Source organism: Heteronotia binoei, chromosome 5 (genome assembly GCF_032191835.1).
Source record: "Heteronotia binoei isolate CCM8104 ecotype False Entrance Well chromosome 5, APGP_CSIRO_Hbin_v1, whole genome shotgun sequence".
Classification (NCBI taxonomy): Eukaryota; Metazoa; Chordata; class Lepidosauria; order Squamata; family Gekkonidae; genus Heteronotia; species Heteronotia binoei.
Genome location: NC_083227.1, coordinates 3,335,602 through 3,352,298, shown reverse-complemented (window position 1 = coordinate 3,352,298; position 16,697 = coordinate 3,335,602). Strand labels below are relative to the sequence as shown.

Here is a 16,697-nt window from a genome sequence, read left to right as displayed (position 1 = left end):
CCAATCCTCCTGGAGCTTATAGTAGGCCCTGCACTAAGAGCCTTCTAAGCTCTTGGAGGATTGGTTACAGCAGGCGTGTGTGGCCTAAGATGCAAAGGAGTTCCAGCTACCAAAAAAAGCGCCCTGCACTTCCTTCCTTCCGTAAAAGGAACTCACGGTGCCCGGGGGGGGGGGGGGGGGGCGAGGAGGTAGACAAACCTGGGCGGTGCTATTCAAGCTGGTGAATCAAAGGTGCCTCCACCTTCTGGGGCAGCAGAGCTCGGGAAACCAGTTCTTCGAGGCCAATAATAAGAAGATATTGGATTTATATCCCGCCCTCCACTCCGAAGAGTCTCAGAGCGGTTCACAATCTCCTTTCCCTTCCTCCCCCACAACAGACACCCTGTGAGGTGGGTGGGGGTGAGAGGGCTCTCACAGCAGCTGCCCTTTCAAGGACAGAGTCTCAGAGCAGCCTACAATCTCCTTTCCCTTCCTCCCCCACAACAGACACAATGTGAGGTGGGTGGGGGTGAGAGGGCTCTCACAGCAGCTACCCTTTCAAGGACAGAGGCTCAGAGCAGCCTACAATCTCCTTTCCCTTCCTCCCCCACAACAGATCCCCCCTGTGAGGTGGGTGGGGCTGAGAGGGCTCTCACAGCAGCTGCCCTTTCAAGGACAGAGGCTCAGAGCAGCCTACAATCTCCTTTCCCTTCCTCCCCCACAACAGACACCCTGTGAGGTGGGTGGGGCTGAGAGAGCTCTCCCAGAAGCTGCCCTTTCAAGGACAGAGGCTCAGAGCAGCCTACAATCTCCTTTCCCTTCCTCCCTCACAACAGACACCCTATGAGGTGGGTGGGGATGAGAGGGCTCTCACAGCAGCTGCCCTTTCAAGGGCAGCCTCTGCCAGAGCTATGGCTGACCCAAGGCCATGCCAGACGGTGCAAGTGGAGGAGTGGGGAATCAAACCCCGTTCTCCCAGCTAAGAGTCCAATCACTTAACCACTACACCAAACTGGGGGAATTTGGCTTCTGTGCCTGTGTTTGTAGGGGCATCTAGCAAACTGCTCTGGGAAACAGGTTTCTGGAGTGGGGATGGCAGGATGTGGACCTGCACCCCCAGGAACTTTGGAATGGGGCTTTGGACAGATGTGCGGTCATGTTGATGTTGTGTTTGGCTGCAAACCTGTGATACTAGCATGACAGCAGGTGTTCTGAAAATGTGTTCATATTACCCTCAAGAGTCTCCAGGTGCACTCCACTCGCATCTGGGCTGAATGGGGTGGTGACGTGTCATGTGACGTGATTTCCACCCCCTTCTTTCCCTCCCCCCAGGCCAATCACAGGTCTCACAGAACTCTGAAATAAGTGCGGAACATTCATAATCCCTGAGGCTCACCGGTCCCTGGTGCTTCTCCTCTGCCTCTCCCAGTATTCAGTAAAAAGTGTTTAAAAAAATGTGTCGAGTGTTCACAGGGCAAAGTTTCACAGCCTTGGGAAGGGAGTGAATGGAGCAGGAAACAAACAAGCAATCACCCTTCCTTCCTTCCTCCTTTGTCTCAGGAACAGGCAATGAAGAGATGCTGTTGAGCCTTCGTCTTTTCAGAGGTGTGGAAACGGCTGCCGATCCTCCAGTCCAGGTAGGAGAGCCAGTTTGGTGTAGTGGTTAAGTGTGCGGACTCTTATCTGGGAGAACCGGGTTCGATTCCCCACTCCTCCACTTGCACCTGCTAGCATGGCCTTGGGTCAGCCATAGATCTGGCAGAGGTTGTCCTTGAAAGGGCAGCTGCTGTGAGAGCCTTCTCCAGCCCCACCCACCTCACAGGGTGTCTGTTGTGGGGGAGGATGGGAAAGGAGATTGTGAGCCGCTCTGAGACTCTCTGGAGTGGAGGGCGGGATATAAATCCAGTATACCAGCGCGCCAGGTAAAGAGTCTGGGTGTTTTACTGGAGCCTTCATTATCAATGGAGGCCCAGATAGCAGCCACTGCCAAGTCTGCATTCTTCCATCTGAGGCGGGCAAGGCAGTTGGCCCCTTTCCTAGAGCGTCGCGACTTTGCAACAGTGATCCATGCAACGGTCACCTCAAGATTGGACTACTGTAATGCCCTCTACTTGGGGCTACCTTTGTGCTGGACCCAGAGGTTGCAGCTGGTGCAGAACGCCGCAGCCAGACAGTTGTTGGGACTCCCGAGAGGGGAGCACATACGGCCAGGGCTGCATGGACTGCACTGGCTGCCAATTACATACCGGGTCCAGTACAAAGTGTTGGTCATTCCCTTTAAAGCCTTGTATGGCCGAGGACCGGCCTACCTGAGGGACCGTCTCTCCCCATAGGAACCCCAGAGGGCACTGAGGTCAGCCGGGAAAAATAAAATGACTATCCCTGGGCCGAAAGAGATCAAGCTTCAGAATACCCGAGCACGGGCCTTTTCAATCGCGGCCCCTGCCCTATGGAATCAGCTTCCTGAGGAGGTGCGGGCCCTGCGGAGCCTTGATCAGTTCCGCAGGGCCTGCAAGACTGCCCTTTTTAAATGAGCATATATCGACTGCTGAATGGTTGTTAATTAAGGACCCGCCAACACGGTCCCTGTCTTAAGGACCTATGTCATCATGGAACTATTCACACTGGCAGAAACTAGCATCAGAACGCCACCATTGCTGCCAGATCAATTTAAATTATGAATTTTAAATACATTAACTGGTTTTTAAATGATGTTTAAAGTTTTCGTTGTTAAATTTAAAGTTTTATATTTATTACTGTATATGTATGAAATGTTGTTAGCCGCTCTGAGCCTGCCTAGGCGGGGAGGGCGGGATACAAATAAAATTTTACTTACTTACTTACAGTATCTTCATCTACCTCACAGGGTGTCTGTTGTGGGGGAGGAAGGGAAAGGAGATTGTGAGCCGCTCTGAGACTCTTTGGAGTGGAGGGTGGGATATAAATCCAATATCCATCTACCTCACAGGGTGTCTGTTGTGGGGGAGGAAGGGAAAGGAGATTGTGAGCCGCTCTAAGACTCTTTGGAGTGGAGGGTGGGATATAAATCCAATATCCATCTACCTCACAGGGTGTCTGTTGTGGGGGAGGAAGGGAAAGGAGATTGTGAGCCGTTCTGAGACTCTCCGGAGTGGAGGGCGGGATATAAATCCAATATCTTCATCTGCCTCACAGGATGTCTGGTGTGGGGGAGGAAGGGAAAGGAGATTGTGAGCCGCTCTAAGACTCTTTGGAGTGGAGGGTGGGATATAAATCCAATATCTTCATCTACCTCACAGGGCGTCTGTTGTGGGGGAGGAAGGGAAAGGAGATTGTGAGCCGCTCTAAGACTCTTTGGAGTGGAGGGTGGGATATAAATCCAATATCTTCATCTACCTCACAGGGTGTCTGTTGTGGGGGAGGAAGGGAAAGGAGATTGTGAGCCGCTCTAAGACTCTTTGGAGTGGAGGGTGGGATATAAATCCAATATCTTCATCTACCTCACAGGGTGTCTGTTGTGGGGGAGGAAGGGAAAGGAGATTGTGAGCCGCTCTGAGACTCTCCGGAGTGGAGGGCGGGATATAAATCCAATATCTTCATCTACCTCACAGGGTGACTGTTGTGGGGGAGGAAGGGAAAGGAGATTGTGAGCTGCTCTGAGACTCTTCAGAGTGGAGGGCGGGATATAAATCCAATATCTTCTTCTTCTTCTTCTAGGAGAGATGAGATGAATGGGGAGGTGGGGACAACCTGGGTCCCTCCTCCTTCTTAGGGGAGCTTTTGCTCCTGCAGTTTGTACAAGGTGTCCGGGTGAGAGATCCTCAAAACACCGTTCCCTTTACCCATCCCAAGCCACGCATCCTGTACTTTCCCAGACGACTCCCTTCCAGTGTGCAACCTCTGCCTGGCGTGATCTCTGAAGAAGAGGGAATCTGCTTTTTCTTCCAGGGTCCCTTTTCCTTTGAGGAGGTGTCCGTCTCTTTCACGGAGGCAGAGTGGGCCCTGCTGGATCCGGAACAAAGAGCTCTGTACAGGGACGTCATGCTGGAGAACTACGGGAACGTGGCCTTTCTGGGTAAGGATCTTCCGTTGGTTGCAAAGCTACAACTTGTCGCCATCGTGAGGAGGCATGAATCCAAATATTGAATGGCACTATGTCATTTTGAGGCCTGTCCCACTACTTGGGGACGGGCTGTGGCTCCCTGGCAGAGCCTCTGCTTGGCAGGCAGAGGGTCCCAGGTTCGAACCCTGGCAGCATCTCCAGAGAAAAGGAACAGGTCGGAGGTGAAGGGAGAGACCTCTCCTTGAGACCCTGGAGAGCTGCTACCAGACAATACCGACTTCAGTGGACCAATGGAAATGATCCTGTCAAGAACTGAAGCCTTGGCCTTGGTTCATAAGAGAATGCACTCAAATAAAGCATAAAACTTTAAAAATATATAAAGCAGGGGTGGCCAAAATATATAAATATATAAAAGCAGGGGTGGCTGAGAACGAAACGTCTGGAAGGAAAACTTTCTCCAGTAGAACACGGCACTTGAGCCCGAAAGATTCTACAAACCCTAATGATGTTACCAGCCGTGAAAACCTGAAATCTTTGATAAGGGGTGGCCAAACTTTCTTAACATAAGAGCCACACAGACTAAATATCAGCTGTGTGAAAGCCTCAAGACACAACATCAGGCGTTTGAGAGCGGGAAGGAAGAAAATAGATAGCAAGGGAAGGAGAGGTGGAAAGAAAGCAACTTTAACTTTAGATGCATTCTTCAAGCTGCTGGCTGGCTTGGCTTGGCTTGGCTTGGAGAAGTGATTTAAAGAGACAAATGCCTTCTCCGAGAGGGCTGATGTGGCAGTGGGGGCATAGAGAGCCACGCAGTTTGGCCACCCCGATATAAAGGTATATGAAGGATTTAAAAAGAAGACATCGCTAAGCAGCACAGTTTCTGCAGCTCAGCCACAGGAGGGGGGGGGGAAATAAGAAATAAGAAAAGCCCACTGTTCTAATATACGAAATATAAGAACATAAGAGAAGCCATGTTAGATCAGGCCAATGGCCCATCCAGTCCAACATTCTGTGTCACACAGCGGCCAAATACACACACACACACACACACACACACACACACTGTGGCTAATAGCCACTGGTGGACCTGTGCTCCATATTTTTATCTAAACCCTTCTTGAAGGTGGCCATGCTTGTGGCCGCCACCACCTCCCGTGGCAGTGAATTCCACATGTTAATCACCCTTTGGGTGAAGAAGTACTTCCTCTTATCTGTTTTAACCTGTCTGCTCAGCAATTTCATCGAATGCCCACGAGTTCTTGTATTGTGAGAAAGGGAGAAAAGTACTTCTTTCTCTGCTTTCACCATCCCATGCATTATCTTGTAAACCTCTATCATGTCACTCCGCAGTCGACGTTTCTCCAAGCTAAAGAGTCCCAAGCGTTTCAACCTTTCTTCATAGGGAAAGTGCTCCAGCCCTTTAATCATTCTAGTTGCCCTTTTCTGAACTTTCTCCAATGCTATAATATCCTTTTTGAGGTGCGGCGACCAGAACTGCACACAGTACTCCAAATGAGACCGCACCATCAATTTATACAGGAGCATTATGATACTGGCTGATTTGTTTTCAATTCCCTTCCTAATAATTCCCAGCATGGCGTTGGCCTTTTTTATTGCAGCCGCACACTGTCTTGACATTTTCAGTGAGTTATCTACCACGACCCCAAGATCTCTCTCTTGGTCAGTCTCTGCCAGTTCACAACCCATCAACTTGTATTTATAGCTGGGATTCTTGGTACTGAACGGCACCTGTTGTTGCAGCAGACATGTTCCAGGTATAGCCTAATTTATATAAAACGATTCACAACGAAGCAAGCAAAATATCAAGATATACTAGCCCGGCGTGAGCATGAAGTTAGACTGGCTTCCCTCTGAACTGTATTTCCATTCCCCTTATACTGGCTGGGATTGTGGGGTCTGATGTTGACTACGGTTCCATCCTTCCAGAATAATTTTTACTCTTTAATTTCTTTCATTCGCCGTAAAAGAATGATCACTTTCTCTCTCTCTCTCACTGGAAAAGAAGCCAGAAGTATAACAGAGACTGTGGTAGAGGCAGAGAACGGCCTTGCATCTGAAGAAAGGTTGGAGTTTTTTTCAAGAGGACCCCAAGAGCATATTTCCTTCCCAAATGAGCTGGCTGGGAGTAAGTGTCCTTCGTGGTTATGTCAAGGGAACAGGCAAGGAATAGCCACTGGGGATTTCAAATTCACCTGAACAGATTTTGGTTTTCAAAGATTTCAGGTTTTCACGGCTGGCATCATCATTAGGGTTTGTAGAATCTTTCGGGCTCAAGTGCCGCGTTCTACTGGAGAAAGTTTTTCTTCCAGACGTTTCGTTCTCAGCTGCGGAGAACATCCTCAGTGGCGTTGCAGCCAGAGCAGGCGCTCTGACCTTCTTGGCTGCTGTGCATTGAGTGAGATTTTGGTCTGGTACAATCATACAGGCTGGTGGGTAAGGAGGGAGGGAGGCCTTCTGGGAGCCTGAAATCTGGAGGCTCAGAAACTCCTTCTGGGCAAGAGCTCATCTATGGCTCTTGAGGGGATGAGATATCCTTTACATAATAACAGCCCTTCCATGGTGGCAAAATGAAGCACCCTGATTGGTTGGGACTGTGCTGCATCAGCCTTTGGCCTGTCAAACCATCTATCGAGGTCTGTTGTGTTCCATTGGCTGAGGATTGAGGCACTGCTTCATAGAGGAGGGAAAGAAAGCCTTCTCTTGATTGGCTGTCAGAGGGAGGAGGGAAACTGCCACAGAAAGCTATCTCTCAATTGGCTGAGTGTGTTTTCCTGGTGAGTGTGTAAAAGGAAGGGAAGCAAGCACCACCCATCTGTTCATTTGGAGGAAAACTCCACCCCCTAGGCTGCTCTGCTTTTCTTTTCCTGTTCGTCTGAAAAGGTTGGTTGAAATACAGCAGGTGGTTACATTTAGCAGCTCCAGTAAGTCAGTTGCCCCAGTGAGATCACAAGAGCGTGTATGTGTTGAATTTGGCTGCTGTGTGTGTTCAATTTCATTTAGTGGAAGTGCAGCCATCTTCTGGGGTATGGGGAAATGAAAACTGTATTCAGGGGAACTGCACTGCTGTATTTTTATTTATGTTTTTGGGAGGAATGGGAAAGTCTCCTGGCTCTGCCCCAAAGTCCCTAGGTATTTTCTGAGTTGGACCTGGCAACCCTACAACTAAGCTTGGTTCTGTCAGTAAAAGGTGTGGGGGAGACCCTTTCCAAGCCTATTTTGGCCTTTGAGGGAGAGTCCATTGGGTCCAGTCCTGACAAGGGTTGCCAACTCCAAGTTGGGAAATTCCTGGAGATTTTGTGGTAAACTCTACGGAAGCCAGAATTTGGGAAGGGGAGAGGCCCCACCTGAATATAATGTCATAGAGTCCACCCTCCAAAGGACATATTCTCTGGGGGAAAGAGATCCGCTGTCTGAATTTCAGTTGTAAAAAACAATAATAATGGGATCACAGTAGAGATGCACTACAGTAGAGACACACTAGAGAGAGACAGTAGAGATACACTACAAGAAGCAGAAAACATAACTGTGATTTATATAGGCTACCATACTTTTTAATTAAAAAAAATCCTTTTGAATTTACAAATATTTGCACAAAAATCACCATTTTCAACAGAGCTCATTTTTGTTTAGTGATACAACATAAAAGTTTGAGTTGTTTAGTCGCACAGTCGAGTCCGACTCTTTGCGACCCTAAGGACCAAGTCAAGCCAGGCCCTCCCGTCTTCCACCATCCTCCGAAGTCTGCTCAAATTCGTGTTTGTTACATCAGTAACGCTGTCCAGCCATCTCATTTTTTGCTGCTCCCTTCTTCTTCTGCCTTCTGTCTTTCCCAGCATCAGGGTCTTCTCCAGGGAGTGCTCCCTTCTCATTCGGTGGCCAAAGGATTTGAGCTTCAGCTTCAGTATCTGACCTTCCAGGGAACAGTCTGGGTTGATTTCCCTTAGGATTGACTGAGGGAAACATAAAAGTAACTAGTTACAATTACTCTCAAAATGCTCTAAAGATACTACCACCTATTGGTCCTTCTTAAGACAATGCTCCCCATAATTACATGCAGTTGGCCAAACAGTCTCATGACTCCAAAGGCGCACAGAGCAATCCAACCTTAGTCAAGATAGAGCTGTATCAAACATGGAGCACATAAAGATTGTTAGGTTGCCTCTGAAAAAAGGGGGGGGGGGAGGAAAAATATTAAATTGCCATGCTACTAGAGAAAGAGCCTTCTCTATTGCGGCCCCCCTACTTGTGGAACCAGTTCCCAGACGATGTTAGAGCCTTGCGGGACCTTGGCCAGTTCCGCAAGGCTTGTAAAACAACATTATTTCGAATGGCCTTTAACCAAAGCATGTAGATGCCCAACATCACTGAAGAATGGCATGATTTTAGCACCAAACTGTTGTTTTAAATTGTACGAATAATTTTAAATTGTAACCTGTTTTAACGTCTTAATTGATTTGTGATTGTGATTGCTTTTATTGTTGACATTATGAAGCTGTTAGCCGCCCTGAGCCTGTTTCGGCGGGGAGGGCGGGATATAAATGTGAAAAAAATAAAATAAAATAAAATGATGCTATTAAAGCATAGCAGATAAGTAAGTTGGCAACATTGACTAAGGACGGATTGGTCTGTGCACCTTTGGGGCCATGAGACTGTTTGAATTTATGAGGAATGTTCTCTTAAGAAGGACCAGTAGTTGGAAGTATCTTTAGAGCTTTTTGCCCAGCAATTAGAAGAAAAGGCTTTGTTCCTGCTTAAAATGAAGAATGACTTACTCTTTATAACACATTTATAAATATTTCCCTCCATGAGGCCTCATCGCTGCATTGCTTGCATTTTGAAGAGCGTTATGCCAGCTTTTGAACTGAAGGTTTGGATCCAGATAAAAGAGAAACGAATTGGCTTGCTCCGTGTAGAAAAGTAGATTGCAACAATGGGTGAGTCCTAAGAGTATACGTTCCCCGTGATAGTTAAGTTGAATAATTGGGAGATAAAGTTTTGAATTCATCCCAGGGTCCTAAAAATGCACCATATTAGTTCGATAACAAACTTTATCAGAGCATTGTTATCTGCGGTTCCTTCATGAAACCTCAGTGCTTCTATCCAGTATCCATGGAGAGTTTTTTGGCCAGCAATGAAATGGAAGACTTTGCACATGCTTTTAGTAAAAGGAACCGGCTTACTCCCTTATTATATACAGCTCAACAAGAAGAAGACATTAAGAACACTGACGAAACGTGTCTATTATTACAACTAGTTACTTGTATGTTGTATTACTAAACAACAATGAGCTCTGTTGAAAATGGTTATTTTTGTGTAAATGATATTTGTAAATTTGAAAGTACTTTTTATTAAAAAAAAGAATTTAGTGGGCTGAAGCTAAATCCTACGAAGACAGAGGTCCTTTGCTTGGGTCGCTGCGGCCCGGGGAGGGGGATCCCCCTGCCGGCTTTTGATGGTGCGCCGCTGATGGCGGCGGACAGGGTCAAGAGCTTGGGGGTGCTGTTGGAGCCTTCCTTAAAGATGGAGGCTCAGATAGCAGCCGCTGCCAAGTCCGCATTTTTTCATCTTAGGCGGGCAAGGCAGCTGGCCCCCTTTCTGGAGCGCGACGACCTAGCAACAGTGATCCATGCTACGGTCACCTCGAGGTTGGACTACTGCAATGCCCTCTACATGGGGCTGCCCTTGTCTCGGACCCGGAAACTGCAGCTGGTGCAGAATGCCGCGGCCCGGCTGCTATTGGGTCTCCCAAAGTGGGGACACATCCGGCCGGGTCTCCGGACTCTGCACTGGCTTCCAGTGATATACCGAGTCCGGTACAAGGTGCTGGTTATTACCTTTAAAGCCCTATATGGCCTGGGACCTGCCTACCTGAAGGACCGTCTCTCCCCACATGTTCCCCAGAGAGCACTGAGGTCAGGAACACAAAATCTCCTCACTATCCCCGGGCCAAAAGAAGCCCGTTTGAAAGCCACCAGAGAAAGGGCTTTCTCCGTTATGGCCCCCGTATGGTGGAATCAGCTGCCGGAAGAGGTGAGGGCCCTGTGGGACTTGGCACAGTTCCGCAGGGCCTGTAAGACGACCCTCTTCCGGCTAGCCTATACTTAGCTAGGACGACAACTCGATGTAACTGGCCAGCCATCTGTTTACAGGAAATTGAAATATTCTGTTTTTAAGATTTTAACTGTTTAAATATTTAATTGTTTTATACTTGAAATTGTTTAAATTTTATGTTTGATTAATTGTTGGAAGCCGCCCTGAGCCATTCGTGGGAAGGGCGGGATATAAATCCCGAATAAATAAATAAATAAATAAATAAATAAATAAAGCACATTTATGTTTTCCGTTTCTTGTGGTGAATTATAGTGGTGACACCAGGAGATCTTCAGCCTCTACCTGGAAATTTTCTACCCTAGGCCTGGCAGCACCTTCTGGGTGACTCGATGCCACCTCATTGGCATAACTTAACCAGGTCTGGCTGCTTGCTTCTGTTCAGCAGCAGCGCCCCCCCCCCCCCCATTGACAGACACTGTGATGTGGCAGTCAGCGCTTCAGGACAGGGTCTGCGAGACCCAGGTTCCTACTGTGGGAGCTGACTGGGTGATTTTGGACCACCCACATACTTTCAGCCTCACCTACCTCACAAGGTTGTTGTGTGGATCAAAACGGGGAGAGGAAAATGATGTAAGATGTTTTGGTCCCCACTGAAGAGAATGACTGTCCTTTTCCTAGGCAGAAGCTGCAGGGAGATACTCTACCCCATATTTCCCTACTGTTTCCATTTCCCTTCCCAACAGCTGCCTTCTCGACACACCTTGCCTCCCTCTATCTTTCCCTTCCCTCCCCAGCACCCCCCACAGGCCGCAACCCTCACCCTTAGCAAATTTCTAGTGCCCATTGTATTTTCCCTCACAATGGGCCTTATTACTAGTCCTTAAATGTTCTGGGAAATGGTGGCTGTGTAGTTAAGATCAGCCAACCTGGATGAAGCCAAAGGGCCACCAGTCTTTTTCTTCTGTAGTCATATAGATGCCATTGGATCTTACCACCTTTCCCAAGTGCTAACAGGATCTCCTTTTTTAATCCAACAGATGATGATCAGAGGAACAAGGAGGGTGAGGAACTTCATCAGCAAATGCCAGAAAGACTTAACAATGAAGACATGGAAGAAAATATCAGGAGTCAAAGCAGAATGAAGAAAAAGAAAGGCAGTCGTACAGTTGAGAGAGATGGAAGAAAGGGTAGTGTCCATTTTCCAAAGCACAAGATACACAGAGGGGAGAAACCTTTTAAATACTCAGAGACCAGAAATAAATTCAATCAGAGTGGCACTCTTCAAGTGCACCAAAGAACCCACACAAGAGAGAAACGGTTTGAATGTTCAGAGTGTGGAAAGAGATTCAGTCAGAGTGGCTGTCTTCAACTGCATCAGAGAACCCACACAGGGGAGAAACCATTTGAATGTTCAGAGTGTGGAAAGAGATTCATTTCTAGGGGCAATCTTCGTCGTCATCAAAACATCCACAGAGGAGAGAAACCTTTTGAATGCTCAGAGTGTGGAAAGAGATTCGGTCAGAGTGGCAATCTTCAACTTCATCATAGAACCCACACAGGGGAGAAGCCTTTTGAATGCTCAGAGTGTGGAAAGAGATTCAGTCATCATAGCAGTCTTAAACTGCATCAGCAAACCCACACAGGGGAGAAACCTTTTGAATGCTCCGAGTGTGGAAAGAGATTCATTTCTAGGGGCAGTCTTTATCGTCATCAAAGCATCCACAGAGGAGAGAAACCTTTTGAATGTTCAGAGTGTGGAAAGAGATTCAATATGAGTAGCAGTCTTCAGCGGCATCAAAGAACCCACACAGGGGAGAAACCTTTTGAATGTTCAGAGTGTGGAAAGGGATTCAGTACAAATGGCAATCTTCAATTGCACCAAAGAACCCACACAGGAGAGAAACCTTTCGAATGTTCATTGTGTGGAAAGGGATTCAGTTTGAGTAGCCGTCTTGAACGTCATTATAGAACCCACACAGGGGAGAAACCTTTTCAATGTTCAGAGTGTGGAAAGAGATTCAGTTTGAGTAGCCATCTTGAACGTCATCATAGAACCCACACAGGGGAGAAACCTTTTCAATGTTCAGAATGTGGAAAGAGATTTAGCCACAGTGGCAATCTTCAGCTGCATTGCAGAACCCACACAGGGGAGAAACCTTTTGAATGCTCGGAGTGTGGAAAGAGATTCAGTCAGGGTGGCCACCTTCAGCTGCATCAGAGAACGCACACAGGGGAGAAGCCTTTTGAATGCTCAGAGTGTGGAAAGAGATTAAGTCATCATAGCAGTCTTAAACTGCATCAGCAAACCCACACAGGGGAGAAACCTTTTGAATGCTCCGAATGTGGAAAGAGATTCATTTCTAGGGGCGGTCTTTATCGTCATCAAAGCATCCACAGAGGAGAGAAACCTTTTGAATGTTCAGAGTGTGGAAAGAGATTCAATATGAGTAGCAGTCTTCAGCGACATCAAAGAACCCACACAGGGGAGAAACCCTTTGAATGTTCAGCGTGTGGAAAGGGATTCAGTACAAAAGGCAATCTTCAACTGCACCAAAGAACCCACACAGGAGAGAAACCTTTTCAATGTTCAGAATGTGGAAAGAGATTTAGCCAGAGTGGCAGTCTTCAGCTGCATTGCAGAACCCACACAGGAGAAACCTTTTGAATGCTCAGATTCAGTTGGGGTGGCCATCTTGAACGTCATCATAGAATCCACACAGGGGAGAAACCTTTTCAATGCTCAGAGTGTGGAAAGAGATTCAGTTTGAGTAGCCCTCTTGAACATCGTCATAGAACCCACACAGGGGAGAAACCTTTTTGGTGTTCAGAGTGTGGAAAGAGATTCAGTACAAGTGCTAGTTTTCAACAGCACCGAAGAACCCACACAGGGCAGAAGCCTTTTGAATGCTCAGAGTGTGGAAAGAGATTCAGTGCGAGCGGCAGTCTTAATTATCATCAAAGAACCCACGGAGGTAAAAACATTTTGAATGGTGAAAATGTGGAAAGAGATTCCGTTTGAGGTGCCATCTCCAATGGGACAAAAGAACCACATTGAAGAAACATTTGGAATGCTCAGAGTGTGAAAAAACATTAAATAACTGTCGTAGCCTTCAATAGCGTTAGAGAACCAATACTGAGGAAAAATCGTTTGAATTCTCAGAATGTGGATCCAGGGGAGTTAGCCGTGTTAATCTGTGGCTGCAAGATAGTAAAGCGTCCAGTAGCATCTTTAAGAATAACAAATTTTATTGTAGCATAAGCTTTTGAGAAATACAGCTCTCTGTGTGGAGTTTTACTCACCCTGGATATCTACAGCATCTAAGAACACAGTGCCCTTTGTTTCTTGCTATCGTGGCAGAGAAGGTGTCCTAACAAAACAGGCCTCTAGGTAAGTCAGAGATGTCTAACTGGGAAATTACTGCGCTTCGGAGTCAATAATCTGGAGATTATTGCTGGTTTCTGTTTATTTCCCAGGCCAAGCCAGAGAGGCCTAGCAACCAATTAACCGCATTCCATTGATTTGCCAGCAAGAAAATAAAAAAAAAAAAACTGGGCCACGATTCTGGAGTAATGAAAAGGTGTCTCACCAGCTGATGGAACCTCCCTCCACCCTAAAGTAACACGCAATTTATAAAATGGATTTCTCAGGAGAAGAACTGCAGCCTTTGAATTAACCCAGGGTGGGCAAACTTGGTTAACATAAGAGCCACACAGAATAAACATCAGATGTTTGAGAGCTGCAAGACAGGAAGGAGGGAAAGGTGGAGAAAAAGCAAATAGATGGAGAGGGAGGTAGAAAGAAAGCTACTTTTAACTTTTAAGTGTTTTCTCCAAGCCACCAGCTGGCTTGGTTTGGGGAAGAGATTTAGAAAGACCAATGCCTTCTCCAAGCTGGCTAATGGGGCGGTGGGAACTGCAAGAGCCATGCAATATGTATGAAAGAGGCACAGTCTGGCCACCTGTGAATTAACCTTTATCATCCACGATTCTGCTTTCTCCCCATTTGCCCTTGTTAGGGTATCCGCAACATCTGGAAGTATCTCTCCCATTGTATAGTTCGGAGGTCAGCAATGAATAGGGTTGCCAATTCAAGAAATATCTGGGGACTTTGGGGGTGGAGCCAGGAGCAAGGTTGTGACAAGCACAACTGCTTTAAGATTGTTTCTGTGTGTAGTTGTGCTCATTTCATTTTGTTTTTCAATAAAAACTTACTGGTTGAATATCTGCCTGATTTGAGGGTTTTTCAAAGAAAACAATCCCCGTATGCATGGGGGGGGATGGTCTCCAGTTGCCCCCACTTCCACTGTCTGTACTAACACTGTTGGATCAGGCCAGTGGACCCTCCAGTCCAACACTCTATGTCACAGAGGAACATAAGAGAAGCCATGTTGGATCAGGCCAGTGGCCCCTCCAGTCCAACACTCTGTGTCACATAAGAACATAAGAGAAGCCCTGTTGAATCAGGCCAATGGCCCATCCAGTCCAACACTCTGTGTCACATAAGAACATAAGAGAAACCCTGTTGGATCAGGCCAATGGCCCATCCAGTCCAACACTCTGTGCCACATAAGAACATAAGAGAAGCCCTGTTGGATCAGGCCAATGGCCCATCCAGTCCAACACTCTGTGTCACATAAGAACATAAGAGAAGCCCTGTTGGATCAGGCCAATGGCCCCTCCAGTCCAACACTCTGTGCCACATAAGAACATAAGAGAAGCCCTGTTGAATCAGGCCAATGGCCCATCCAGTCCAACACTCTGTGTCACATAAGAACATAAGAGAAGCCCTGTTGGATCAGGCCAGTGGCCCCTCCAGTCCAACACTCTGTGTCACAGAGGAACATAAGAGAAGCCATGTTGGATCAGGCCAGTGGCCCCTCCAGTCCAACACTCTGTGTCACATAAGAACATAAGAGAAGCCATGTTGGATCAGGCCAGTGGCCTATCCAGTCCAACACTCTGTGTCACAGAGGAACATAAGAGAAGCCATGTTGGATCAGGCCAGTGGCCCACCCAGTCCAACACTGTGTCACATAAGAACATAAGAGAAGCAATGTTGGATCAGGCCAGTGGCCCCTCCAGTCCAACACTCTGTGCCACAGAGGAACATAAGAGAAGCCATGTTGGATCAAGCCAATGGCCCATCCAGTCCAACATTGCTGAAAGATATGGGAGATTGTAAGCCGCTCTGATTCAAAGAGAAGTACCGGATATAAATCTGCAGTCTTCTTCTCTCAGCCCCACCCACCTCACAGGGTGTCTGTTGTGGGGGGAGAAGATATAGGAGATTGTAAGCCGCTCTGAGTCTGATTCAGAGAGAAGAGCAAGGTATCAATCTGCAGTCTTCTTCTCTCAGCCCCAGCCACCTCACAGGGTGTGTGTTGTGGGGGGAGAAGATATGGGAGATTGTAAGCCGCTCTGAGTCTCTGATTCAGAGAGAAGAGCAAGGAATAAATCTGCAGTCTTCTCTCAGCCCCAGCCACCTCACAGGGTGTGTGTTGTGGGGGGAGAAGATATGTGAGATTGTAAGCCGCTCTGAGTCTCTGATTCAGAGAGAAGAGCAAGGAATAAATCTGCAGTCTTCTCTCAGCCCCACCCACCTCACAGGGTGTCTGTTGTGGGGGGAGAAGATATAGGAGATTATAAGCCACTCTGAGTCTCTGATTCAGAGAGAAGGGCGGGGTACAAATCTGCAGTCTTCTTATTCTGAAGGGGGGCATTATATCTCCCACTTGGAAGATTAATACTTGGGCAATTATCTGGCAGGGAATTTTAGGATAAGGCCATACCTGGAGAGAATCCCTCTCACCTGTCCTGCCTGCCTCTTCTCCTCTACCTGGCTCAAGAGGAAATCTTCGGCCAGGGCCACCGCCTGGGAACTGGTCTCCGGCCCACATCCTCTGACCCAGCCCTGCATTTCCTGGGGCAGGAGAGTCAGGAACTGCTTCAGGATCACCAGGTCCAGGATCTGCTTCTTGGTGTGCCTCTCTGGCTTCAGCCACTGGCTGCAAAGTCCATGGATCTGGCTGCAAACCTCTTGGAGTCCATCAGCTTCATGGTAGTGGAAGTTGCCCCAAAAGCACCAGAATGTCCACCAGTGGGGCCAGGGCACTAGAAGCCCTCCCACTGTTGCTTCCCCCCCTCCCAGCACCAAGAATACAGACAGAGCATCACTTGCAGGGAAAGAAAGAAAAAGAAAGAAAGAAAGAAAGAAAGAAAGAAAGAAAGAAAGAAAGAAAGAAAGAAAGAAAGAAAGAAAGAAAGAAAGAAAGAAACAGGGGCAAAGCTATAGCTGACCCAAGGCCACTCCAGCAGGCGCAAGTGTAGGAGTGGGGAATGAAACCCGGTTCTCCCAGATAAGAGAGCTATGGCTGACCCAAGGCCATCCAGCAGCTGCAATCAGAGGAGTGGGGAATCAAACCCGGTTCTCCCAGATAAGAGAGCTCTGGCTGACCCAAGACCACTCCAGCAGCTGCAAGTGGAGGAGTGGGGAATCAAACCCGGTTCTCCCAGATAAGAGCTATGGCTGACCCAAGGCCATTCCAGCAGCTGCAAGTGGAGGAGTGGGGAATCAAACCCGGTTCTCCCAGATAAGAGAGCTCTG

At 47.6% G+C, this 16,697-nt stretch overlaps 1 protein-coding gene across 1 annotated transcript in view; it reads left to right on the top strand.

The window, feature by feature from the left end:
- The window catches only part of LOC132571392 (paternally-expressed gene 3 protein-like), a 150,574-nt gene that overhangs the window by 35,634 nt on the left and 98,243 nt on the right, over positions 1-16,697 (top strand). Inside the window, exon 8 of the mRNA XM_060238189.1 lies at positions 11,548-12,740. Coding sequence (XP_060094172.1) covers positions 11,548-12,740 — 1,193 coding nt within the window. The remainder of the gene's footprint in view (positions 1-11,547; positions 12,741-16,697) is intronic.